At 44.3% G+C, this 13,136-nt stretch overlaps 1 protein-coding gene across 1 annotated transcript in view; it reads right to left on the bottom strand.

Moving 5' to 3' along the window:
- Positions 1-12,690, bottom strand: part of EFHD1 (EF-hand domain family member D1) — a 34,295-nt gene extending 21,605 nt beyond the window's left edge. Inside the window, exon 1 of the mRNA XM_083443402.1 lies at positions 12,107-12,690. Within this exon, the coding sequence (XP_083299528.1) occupies positions 12,107-12,417 (311 nt within the window). The 5' untranslated portion in view covers positions 12,418-12,690. The remainder of the gene's footprint in view (positions 1-12,106) is intronic.
- Positions 12,691-13,136: the final 446 nt, after the last annotated feature.

Raw genomic sequence — 13,136 nt, 5'->3', positions numbered from 1 at the left:
TACCAGGCATTATTATGATCCTACCACACCAGTGCTGCATCAACTGCACTGGATCCCGGTCCATTTCAGGCCTCAATTCAAAATGCTGGTTTGGGGGCTAGCACGCTCATCTTCAAATATGCCTGCCTAGATACTAAGACTTTGATCTCTGAGGCCCTTATCTGGGTATCCCTGCCACCCCACACAACATGCAACAGTTGGCTAATGGGAAAGGACCATTTCTGTGGTGCTGCCTGTTAAAAGAAGGTTCTCCCCAGCAAGGCTTGCCTGCCACTTACATTGTCATTTCAGCATCGAGCAACATCTTACTAAAATTCTTCCAGGCCTTTTAATCTAATGCAATGCATTCAATCTCTGCTGGCAATACTATGCTTCTTTTTTATAATATGCTTTTAGTATGTGCATGTTTGTTTAAATTATAGCTTCTGATTTTTTTATATATTTTTTTTATTTTGTAAGCTGCCTGTGAAATTGTTTGAAGGGCAAGGGGGGTAGAAGTTATAATAAACTAATTTGCAACACCCTTTTACAGGAAGCTGCATGTATAATTTCAGTCATATAAAGAGGGCAGAGCTTCCCCTAGAGTTTCAGTTAAGCCTCCTATGTTTCAATCAGAACCATGGATGAAATCTACATGTTTTGGAAAGTTGTTTTGTCTGTCTCCTATGTATTGAACACCTCTTAAGATATCATAGCCAAAATTTGCAAGATGGTTCCCAAGATCAAGGAGCAGAGTTTCCACATAAGTTTGGATACAACTGAACATCATTTTGAATCAAGATGGCAGACTGGACTTTTTGAAAATGGACTTTTCTTAGAATTCCTGAACAACATTGGGTACAAGGCCTCCAGTAAGTCATAATGCCCTGAGCACCTTTCCTTTGCTAATGCCGTCATTGCCCACAAAGCATCAAGCCAATTCTAATCTCAATTTACGTGAAATCACGGTAGTTGTTAAGAAATATCTAGGATTCTAAGTGCCAGTATTTCCAAAGCCAGCCTCTCTTGAGGGATGTGACTGACAGTGCAATCCTAAATATCTCTCCTTAAAAGCACATTCTGAGTTAAATGGGACTTACTCCCAGATTAAGTGGGCACAGGATTGCAGCCTAAATTTCTTCTCGTAGGAAAAAAAGAGCCAGAATTAGGGGAGCAAAAACTGCTGGCATCAGTATAACATTGTAAGGAATGCATGATGCTTATCTGTATAATTTGATGGATGAAATGAAATTTGAAAAGCAAAATGTAATTTCTTCAGTGCTAATAATGTAAGGTGCCACACCAAAAGATTCATGCAGACCAAGCTACAACATTGTTGCAGAGATAGCAATCAATGTGTTAACATTATGTGAAAAAAGACGGCTTGACCCAGTTCAACAAGCTCCCAGTGATAGAGAGAGAAAACGCAGTTAGAAGCCACATGTCCTTTTTGAATATGTTTGTAAGGAGTGTGTGAGAAGCCCTCCAACCAGGACTGATGAACCCAACGGCTCAAACTGTATGTCCCACTCTAAAGATGGAGGCCAAGGCTCCATCCAAGAGAGTTACTTGTTTCAGATGTAACAAAAAAGGACATATAACCAAATTTTGTGAAGCCCTAAAACTAATGAATTAAGCAACCAAATCTCAAGGCACAAGGAAATCAAGATAAGGGGAACAGGACAAAGAAATAATTTTATTTTTATCCCCCCTCAAAAAAAGTCGTAAACAGCTGTGATACAGTATCATAGGACTTAGTTTCATCAAGTGTTTTCTTCCCTCCCTTATAAAGAGAAAAAGCAATACTCAAAGGAAGTTGCTATTATCTTGGATTTTCAGTGATAGCCCAAACAGTTGTACTTTTTTTTTAAAAAAAAATTACATTAACACAGCAACTATAAAAGACAAGTCATTTTTTAAAAAAAAAAATGTGATTATGATTGTAATGCAAAGGACAAAACAGTTGAGACTATGGGGATGGATGGATGTCCATGTATTTGCAACTGCTATCAGATGGCACTAGGACTACGCAGGCACTGAACAGGTGGAGGAAGAAATGGAACATTTGCTGTCTCTGCCTCCATTGATGCACCTGTTGTCTCGGTCCTCCATGTGGACTCAGCAGAAGTGTGAAAGGGGCTGTATGTATATAGAACTGTACACACATAGGATCCGCTTCCATTTGATCAGGATCCCCAATGATCAGGATTCCCTTAGCATGTGAAGACGCAAATGCACTTAAGTTGTGTGTGCAACAGCCCATTTCAAGCTACACTGAAGCCTGGAACATGATCCCACTCTAGGAGTTCAGAGAACCAGAGGGAACGTCTGCAGAGTCCTAAAATGACAGTGAAAAATATAGGCTGCCACCTATACAAGGATATTATTGGCTTCGGAGTATTTGACTGCATTACTTACCACATATTACTTTGAGAGTCGAATGGCCTAACCCTAGCATGACAGGAGCAATTAGAGGCATTCCTGCCTCTTGCCACACTGACCACCTCATAAACGAAACTGAGCTAATGAAGCGTTGTTGCAGGTATCAGCAATGCAAGACCTGAAGGCAGACTCACAAGCTCAATCTTCAGAACTTACTGTAACTAGCAGCTTGCCCTGAGCAGAGAACGGTTTGAAGGTGAGCTGCAATACTCTGAAGAGCTTCTGCAAAACTGTGAGGAACAGGACCATAGTAGTTTTGGAAGACTTCTCATCCTGAAACAGCCAGCTAATTACAACACAGACTGGAAACACCAGAATCTCAAAGAGTAACCTGCTCCACATAAGAGAGCTGCGAAGCAGAGACCACTTGAGATTGTACCTGGGTAGTAACTGCTCTGGGACGCGGGTGGCACTGTGGGTTAAACCACAGAGCCTAGGGCTTGCTGATTAGAAGGTCGGCGGTTCGAATCCCGGCGACGGGGTGAGCTCCTGTTGCTCGGTCCCTGCTCCTGCCAACCTAGCAGTTCGAAAGCACCCCCAAAAGTGCAAGTAGATAAATAGGTACCACTCTTGCAGGAAGGTAAACGGCGTTTCCATGTGCTGCTCTGGTTCGCCAGAAGCAGCATAGTCATGCTGGCCACATGACCCGGAAGCTGTACGCCGGCTCCATCGGCCAATAAAGCGAGATGAGCGCCGCAACCCCAGAGTCAGCCACGACTGGACCTAATGGTCAGGGGTCCCTTTATCTTTACTAGTAACTGCTCTACACAGTTAGCGTGCAGCCAACTGCTTCGCAATTCAAGCCAGTATGCAAAAACAGTATGCCAGGCAAAGTAGATGCTACGTGATTGTAATAGAACCTCAAAGCATAGACCATAGAGGTGGGAGATCGTATCCCACTTGATCAGGGATAGCTCAGTTGGTAAAGCATGAGACTCTTAATCTCAGACTCGTGGATTTGAGCCCCACATTGGGCAAAATATTCTTGTATTGCAGCGGGTTGGACCACATGGCCCTTTTGGTCATGTCAATTCTATGACTCTGTATGCTGACTGGGTGAGCTTGGGCAAACCAGCCCAGCCTTGTGACAGTAAAATGAGGGGGTTGGGGAGGTCTGCTGCCTTGAGCTTCTCAGAAAGGTGGTGCAAAAATGTGGAAAGAGAGAGAAATTACTATAGCACTTGTCAAGAACAAAGTGAAATACACCAGGCTTCCCAGCCTCACTCCTCCTGCCCACCCTCCAAAAGAATTCCCCAGCATATGCCTCCTACATATCAGCAGACATTTGTTCTAGAAATAGAGATATGGTTTAGAAATTCCTGTTGGTTCTTACTGTTGATACAAGAAATGAGAAGGCTGCTGGTCTAAGCAACAGCTACTAATTTTAACCAACAATTAAGGTTGGCTAAAGTGTGCTCTCTTGTAATGTTCCAACATCAGCAACTCGGATTTCATTTCATGTGCTCAATGTTGTCAATCAAGACAATTTAGAAATACCTTTCTCTACCCTCTGTTTTCGAGGCTAGACATTTTTTGTTTCCAAACATGAAAAAAAAAATCAGTAGCATTTTTATTTTATATATTACCTTATTTACTGTATTAACTATTCGTTAAGGACCAATTCTTATTATGATTTTATTGCAGTTCCGTCAGCATGGAATGTACTTTACAAAATACAAGAGCCCAAGTCCAAAGAGTTTTTAATCTAGAATGCAACATGGGGAAAACAACACAGGACGGGAAGGGGAACTGCTCTAAATTAAAGACTCAAGAGCTTACCAAATCTCATTTAAATAATCACCCTTAATACACGGAACAGATACCTGTAAATAATACATGAACTAAAACTATGTCAAGCTTCAAGAGCAGCAATATAGTATTCACCAGAAGTATACAAATTTTACACTAGAGAGTCCATTAACAACCAGAGGCATACCTAGGGGCTGGCAAAACCAACTATCAGGTGTATTCCAAATTAAGGGTGTCTAATTAGCATAACAAGAAAGAAAGAGTAACACTTAAAAAATTTCAAAGGATTTGGATACCCGGGCTGGTCCATTTATATACATTTGTGTTTGTCTCAGGTGGGTGTGGGTGTATAAACAGTCAGGCAGTATCTGTATATAACCAAAACATCAAAAAAAGGTTAGCAAGCTTTCAGGTTCTCCAGAAAGCTTCATCATTGTCTTGCCAACCTAGTGCCCTCCAGTTGTTTTTCCAAGTACAACCTATCTAGAGGGCAGCAGGATGAGGAAGGCTGTTCTAGTCTGAGGTAGAGTTCTGGAGAGCTTGAAAGTTTTCTCACTATTTTACAATGTTTTGGTTGGTCCTAATGAAGTTGTTGCCCTGCTGTGGATCTAAAGAAACACTGTCTGCAGTGGAAAAAGTAGATTAAGATACCATTCCCAATCCCAGCCGAGCCGGCGTTCTAAACTAGCAAAAATTGCCCATGAATTCTAGCATCTAGACTGCAACTCCTTTCACAGTGAGGACTTTTGACTATTTTTCAGTGCTTGCAAAACATCTGGAAGTGCTTGGAGGGTCAACTACAACTTCCCTTTCTCCAACAGGCTGACACAGGAGGATGACTGATTGCAATGTCATGCCACTGCTCCCTTCCTGGCATGTACTAGTGCTGAAAAGAGTCAGGCTTTGGGTGTGCAGATCTGGCACATTCCCTATATAATTAAAGAGGAGTGTTTAATCAAAACAGAAAAGTTAGTAGTAGTGGTGGTAGCAGCAACAGCAACAGAAAGCCCTGCTCCACTCTTTCATACAGTGTGTTCCCTCTCTCTCTCTCGCCCCACACACTATCCTGCAATAATTTGACTGGAGGAATGTGCAAATCACACCAACAGTGTACAGAGATTATTTCCAGAGGCTCTCATAATTAAAATATCTCTGCAGCGGAACCATCACTGTACAAACCTATCCCTTCTGACTATTGCACATGGCAGTCCATTGGTATCTCTGGCAGAGAAGAATGATGGATGAGGTTTTAAAAAGAGGCACTTCCCTTTTCGGTTGGGGACTCCCCCCCCCCCCCCGCAATCTTTCTTGCCAGATTAACACAGCAGTAAAGAACTTTATACTACCCAGAGCAGCTGGCTGAAAAGGCACAAAGGCAGTGGTCTGGCAGACAGGGAAGCAAGCCACAGCACAGCTGGATCACAGCCAAAGATAAAATCAAAAGACTAGGTATCCCTTCAAGTATATGCACTAACAAAATTGGGGGGGGGGGACGACACTCCCATTTCACAGTCTACACATCACCACCCCCACCCCAAGAGGGTATATTTGTACATGCTAGACAGCAGGGAACAGGTCTGCTTACTGAGTGCAGTAAAATCGTGTAAACACAACACAGATCAGTCAAGTTTTGCTGCAATATTTACACATCATGCCAGAGCCAGAAAGGCAGGGTGGCTGTTTTTTTTAAATATGGTCTTGGACAGGATACACCCGCATTGCTCTGATAGGGGCAGTGATTTCTCCTTACTCCTTTAATTTCTTGCCAGTCAAAGAGGATGAACATTTTAAATCATCAGAAGAGAGTAATTTTCTTTAGCAAGAAGCTTGAAACAAATCAGATCATTCAGGCTGAATGATTTCCACTAACAATTATAGATTAGTGATGCCCACATATACAAGCCAATAGATCTGAACTTCACTGGGATTCTGGAGGTTCAGGTTCCCAGATTCTGATATTTGGAAGTTGTTTTGCATGCTGATGCTTCTGTCGAGAAAACACGCAAAATGTAACATATATCTTCCCCATGCAAGCACCTGGAGAAGAATAATTACAAAGCCATTGCATTATTTTCAAGTAGTGTTAAGATTCAACATTGATTCACTCCTGCATATCCATCACTTGTTACTTTTTCAGATCATTATTACTTTAAACAAAAACAAGAAACAGATTCAGAAAAGTATCGTAGCCATTCTTTACAGATGAATGTGTTTTATTCTTCTAGCAATGAATATTAAGTTGTCAATGCTTCAAGATGTCACCCTTCCTTTGTAGAGGTAGGGAGATGGCACCCCCTGGCCTAATTCCAAATGGGTGGCAAGTGGGGGGGGGGATAACAGTAGCGATAGAGAAAGCAGGGTGCACAACTGACACTTGGTTCTGGCCCCACCCAACATTAATAGTAACCATCGTTTAGTATAATACGTGAATAAAGACTTCCTCCTCAGCTATGGTTAAGCAGCCGTCACCCTCTAAAAGCTGCAGAGTAGCCTATAAAGAGGAAAACAACAATAACAACAACAACAACAACAAACAACAACAGCCCACCCTGAAACTTGGATGCTTTTTCTGGAGCTTTTAACTATTCTGTGGTGTAGCAAACCATAGCTGAAGTGGTTGTCTGTCAGACACCTGAACTTTAATTATGGCTTATCAACAATGGTAAACAATGTCTGTGGTTTAGCATCAAATGTAAGCCAACTTGCCATCATGATAGCCTGGACAGCTTTAAAGGGGGTTTAAACAAATTCATGGACAAGCCAGATGTGTCTTTTGCTGCTGTGCTACCCTGCAGACCCCCTCAATCACCTGGCCAGGCAGGTGAAGATGCTAGGCACCAAAGGTGGTACCTGGACATCTCCATCCAGTCGCAAAAGGCCAGTTGCCAGTCACAAAATGTGACTGCTGCCCAGCTAATATCTGACTATCCGTTGCTAAGAATCCTGAGTAGCAGAAGGCTATGGACTTCCCATAGGTATCTGGCTGGCCACTGTGAGAGAACAGAAAGCTAGATTAAATGGAGTTTTCGTCTAATCTAGCGAAGTTCTTCTTTATGTTCTTATGATCTGAAATCGCTCTTCTGGATGACTAGCAGTGTTAGAACTAGAATGTGCTTTATTATGTTGACGTGCAGGGAGCAAAAGGAAATATTCTTCACAGCACACAATTGGCCTTTGGAGCTTATTTAGTATGTGGCAAACGGCCAGCACTAGAGCTGGGTTCAAAAAAGGTCAAAAAGAATGAATGAGAACATTGAATGCTATTAACCAAGATGTTCAGGGCAAAGTATCCCACATTTATTCACTGATTGTTGAAGACAAGTCTGGGGAGTGGGGAACAGCATTTCCAGATACGACCACCTGAGACTAAACTATTTTGTTTGTTACTTCTGCTGTCAATCGCTATTCCTACACTAAAGCATAAAGAGTTGGTCACTGGCTTCAGTAGACCACCATGGAGGTTCTGTAAAACTGTTATTAAGTGTTTAAATACAAGTTGGTATAATAATAATAATTTTATTATTTATACCCTGCCCATCTGGCTAGGCTTTCCCAGCTACTCTGGGCAGCTTCCAGCAGAATATAAAAACAAGATAACATGGACGTCATTAAACAAAAAACAAATGGATGCTGGACTCTGAAGCCAGCGAAGTTTTCTAAAGCTAAAATTCCGCTGTGTGCATTTGTCAGGTTTTCTGGCAAAACTGAGGAAAACCCTTTTCCGCAGAATCCCCATGCTGAATAATAATTGCTTTGTTTTCCTAGGTGTTATTTGATCTGGAAGACACTCATAACTATTCTTTTCCCTCCTGGAATTATCCGCCGTTTCCCCACCCCAAGATGATTTTGTTTAATTAGCCGCTGTGCCTTCTACAATTTGAAAAATGGTTTTATCCGAAGGTAAAGGCGACTGTGAACAAAGCTTATCAATACCTAATTAGGGCTGAACAAAGAAAGTTGCATCAGCAGTTGTCTGCACTGGCAGATCTCCCCTGTGTGCTTCAAAGAAGCTTCCTCCCCACATGCTGTAGTCCTTGAGGTCTCCAAAACCCAACCCAACCAGCTCCTGAGCTTTCTGACAGACCCAAAGTGGGAAGCCACGCTTGTAGTTGCTGTGTTTGTCCTGTTGACATATGAAGTGGGGGAGAAGTTTCTTCATATTTATATCAAAAACACCCCCCTCACCTGCCTTCCTCCCCATTCTCAGTTGCTTCCATTGCTTCTCTCTCTCTCAGCTCTGGCATCAGAGCCAGGCTGGGGAAAAGGCATATAATAAGGAGGTAAGCTGGAGGAAGGGGAAAGGTTTAAGCCTCCCTCACCTTCACCACACATACCCTTTGAACCTACAAATGAAGATGCCATTCCCAATGTTATACACAACTAGAGCAGACACATCAACAAACAAATGTGATAGACAGCTCTAGTTCTACAGAGCAAAATCTCCAAGGATCTGTTGACACAAAACACATTATACGTTCCTATGTTTTTACTAGGGGCTGCTGCCTCTGCTTTGCCGGGCCCCCATTCTCCACACCTGGCCAACCCCTCCCCTCTTTACATCTGACCAAGTGCCTCACCCCAAGCCCCACCCACTTTTAAAGGGGGTTGGGAGGTGCTTCAGAGAGTGGTTTGCCAAACTTCAATGCAGCCATGTTTCACAGAGAGTGGGAGGCACTTCAGAGAGCAGTTTGGCCTTCCCCATCTCTGTTAAACAGCTCACCTGGGCCATCCACACTGCTTGCTTGCTTGCTCACTCACTCACCTGTTGTTCTGTCATCCCCCTGGAGCTGGAATAGCTGCCTATTGACAGCCTCAAATTGCAGCAAGACATGTTTATGCATACTGGAAGAAAAGCATAGCCCACTTGTAATATAGTGCCTTGGCACTGAGGGTTGGAGATGTCCTGACTCTACATGGGAACTGGACTGGAACTCACCTCTAGGCAGGAAAGGCATGTTGACAGAATGGGAAGACAGTTGTTACCAGCAAGTTGTTACCTGGAAGGTGGAGGCCAAAATCAAGGGGGCATAGCCTGCAAGGTCTATAGCCCATGAGGCTCATATGCATTCAATATTGCATAGGAAAGCTAGATACTATCTTTCCTGCTCGCTGCAATGTTCTTATGGGGAGGCGATGTCTCTCTTCTGTACAAGTATTACTGTTACAGAGGTCCTTAAAAATCCTAATGAGGCTCACAGTGTTGACATCTAACGGAAGTGGAAAACCAGGCCTTGTACTGATGAGTGGTCTAAGTTAACACCCAGCTTATTTATATCCCTCCCATTATGGCACTAGCAGCTTTCCTTAGACTGGAGACACAGTTGCTACTGTGGTTTAAAGCAGGTGTGGGGAACTACAGCTCCCATTGTTGCTGAACTGCAGCTCCCACCGTTCCTGGCCATTAGCCACGCTGGCTGGGGCTGATGGGAGTTGTAATTTAGTTACACCTGGCGGCCCAAAAGCTCCCTACACCTGTTTTAAAGTGAAGTAAAATACACAGCATTTGCCTCTGTCTTTCATAACTAGCCCACAGACAGTGCTTGTCATTTTGCTTCTAGTAATAAATAATTCTGTTAATTCTGCCCTTGGGCTTTGCATTAAGAGAAATGCAGTTGCCCTTCAGTGTACGTGCAGTTATTTCTTTCTACCTACCACAAGAAGAGGCACATGGATGTTATTTAAGAGCAGCGTGGTCTCAGAAGCACTTTCAGTGCTGGGATAGAATCATGGACTTGCAGAGTTGGAAGGCACCCCCAGGGTCATCTAGTCCAACCCCCTGCAATTGCTCTGTGCTGTAAGGCTCGGGTGGGTGGGTTAGTAGCAATTACAGCAAATTATGAAGGGTTGGCTACAATTTTTGCTATTAAATAATAATGAAATGAAGTATCAAGCAGCTTCTCCTTAATTCCGAGGTTTTATGCAACTGACTGATGGGGACAATCTATTTCAGTTCTTTGTCTCAATGGGAGTGGAACAGAAAGTATGCTTCTTTTTCAGCCTCAACAATTTCACAGGTTACACAATCTCCACTCTCTTGGCTTGGGATGTGCTTTTTGTCTTCAGATTCCTATCTCAAAGATGTGATCAACTTTGGTCCCTAGCTCCACCAACAGCCTCTCCTTAAACAAAACAAATACCAATCAGGGAAAAACCATAGTCAAAGTCAAGGGATCTTTGTTGCAACACTAAACGCTGATGGAGTTGTTATAGCTATACACCTCATAATGCGTTGTCCTGCCTCATTACAATGGCTATTTCAGCACCATCATAAATAGCTGTTTGGGGGTCACATTTTCTTCTATGACTACAGGTTTATGGATAAAACAAACCTTTATCAACTAGATAAAAGTAGTGCTAACATACTTAGCATAGTAATAAACAAAAACACCACTGCCACTCCAGACAGTTTAAACTACTAGCCAATTACACTGCCTGAATAGTGTTTTTCTAGGAGACAATATTAAACTACAACCTACAACTTTCAGAACACGTCACCCAGTACACTTCCACATCCTACGCATGTTAGGAAGTAAGTCCCACTAAGTTCAGTGGGACACGTAATTGCAACACTGACTTAAGGAAGCTATGCTAGCATAGACTTGCTAAGAAAAGGCAGCCCCAAAAGTCCCTTTTCAAAGGGTGCTTAAGCAAGACTGGAACAAGTGACAAATAGTCATATTTCACGACTTAAAAGGAACATGCTAAATATAACTGCAGTTGGCTTTGCAGAGATGGGGAAGGTCAAACTTTTTTTGTTGTTGCAGTGTGGCTTTTGAGCATTGCCACCAAGTATAAACTGCTCCAAAGCTAGACCACAGAAGAAAAACAAACCTTGAGATGACTGATAGAAGAGGTGCAGTTCACACACAGTGGTCCCAGTTCTGCAAGTTGAAAACTGCAACCTGTTTTAGAACTTAGTGAGTGTAAACTTTAAAAATAAAATAAAAAGAATAGAGATCGTTTTTCACCTTTTCTCATTCATAAGACTATACAGAACTGCAGGAAGAGTAGCAAAGGAAAGAAGTGCAGGCACCTGAATGCTACTAACCTGGGGGGTACTTAAAAACTCTACTTTCCATAATGACCAGGGTACATGTAGTTCTGCAAGGCTATTCTCAACCTGCTTTGCACAAAATAAGCTAAAACCCAGACTCAGGCTTCTCCAGAAAAGAGCTGTAATTAAAGAACTCCTAGTTAAGAAACCAAGCTTGACATCCATTCTACAGAAGCAGTTCTTGGTTTTAGGCTGCAATCCTATGCACAGTTACCTGGGAGTAAACTCCGCTGAACAGAATGGGTCTTACTTCAGAGTAAACATACAGAAGATTATAGTTCTCTTTTCATTTCATACAACCACTAAAAGCAGTGGGGGGGGGGGCGGCGGCGGACAAAATTGCTGCTTCTCGCTAGCCAACCATTCACACCTACCCCCAGATCACAAGAGCTTCAAGGCACGTTTTCCGTGGCTACTAAACCAGCAGTCGTGTGAAATAGTACTTGACCGGATTCAGCCCGTGCTTCCAGTGAAGGCTCGGTTGCAGAACGTTTTGCTAGTTAAAGACCGCAACATTAAGGCTGCCATCATACATACATACACACACACACACACACACACACACACACACACACATTTACTGGAGAGTAAATCCTAGTGAACTAAGCGGGTTGGGATTTTTCCCCTGCCTAGAAAACATGCATTGCTTGCATGCAATCCCGATCTCCATCAGCAGAGGAGCTGCTTACTCCGTGGAGCTCAACGGGATTTTCTCTTTTTTTTACACCTCTGAACTAAAGGCGCTGAGAACCGCGCCGCATCAATGCAACTCCAAGCGCACGTGCAGCCGCCCGGTTCTACTCCGAAGCAGGCGCCTTCCACTCCGTACGGGGACCCGGGCTAAGGAGGAAAGGAGGGCCGGGGGGACGGGGCGGTGCTTACAGTCGGAAGAGCCGCTCCATGTCCTTGATCTGCCGGCGGCTGAACTCCTTGAACTCCGTGTAAGGATTGAAGATCTGGGCGAAGCGGGGCCGCGCCGCGCCCGCGTTGATGTCCTGCCTGCGACTCAGCTTGGCGCTCAGCTCCGGGTCCGCGGAGGCGTTGACGGGGTTCTGGTCGTCGTCGTCGTCCGGCTCCGCCAGGCTCGCCTCGGACCCCGCAGGCTCGTCGCCGTCCTCGGGAGGAGCCTCCGAAGTGCTGCCGTCCCGCAGCAGCCGGCGCTGCAGCTTCTGGGCCAGCTCGGCCGAGGCCATGTTGCGGGGCGAAGAACGAGCAGCGGCGGTGGCGGCGAGAAGAAAAACCTCCGCGGGGCCACTTCGCTCCTGCGCTGAGGAAAGAAGTCTGCCGGCCCCGAACTTTATTCTAAGACTTGGGCGAATTGGCGGGGAAGGCGAGTCAGGGCCAGGGGGCGGGGAGGCGGAGGGAGGCCGGGCCGGGACTTAAGGAGGCGCCGGGGAATTGGCGCGCTCCAGGCTCGGCCTCGGGAGACTCTGCCTTGCAGGGGAGCCGGAGGTTGTTCTCCATTAGTTTCTCTTCCCCCGCACCTGTTCGCTCTGACTCAACGTTTCGCCTTTATTTCTTCATGGCTGGAAGCCGACTTTCATTATTCCAGAGCGCATACATGCACTTACGCGTGTGTGTATATATGCAACCAGCAATGAGGTTATCTTCTTCAGTGGGGTTGTCTCAGGACAGATCACCACACCTTTACAACATCTGTGATACTGACTGACAAACTTTGTTGAAATATGAACACACACCAAAAAAAACACAAGTTGAGTCGTGTAAAAATAAACAAATTAAACAATGTACACTAAATTCGCTTCTGGGGCCCCTCTGGGATTAGGGGCCCCGAACCTTAAACTGCATCAGTTTTCTAGTAGGTGGGCCCCTGATATACACACAAGCTAAGGAAGCAGCTGCATCTCCTCTAGGTAAAGTAAAGGTACGGGCCAGTCTTGCCAGACTCTAG

Source organism: Podarcis tiliguerta, assembly GCF_965153285.1.
Source record: "Podarcis tiliguerta genome assembly, chromosome: 5".
Lineage (NCBI taxonomy): Eukaryota > Metazoa > Chordata > Lepidosauria > Squamata > Lacertidae > Podarcis > Podarcis tiliguerta.
Note: the sequence above shows the minus strand (reverse complement) of the source record. Positions and strands in the feature narration are given on the sequence as shown.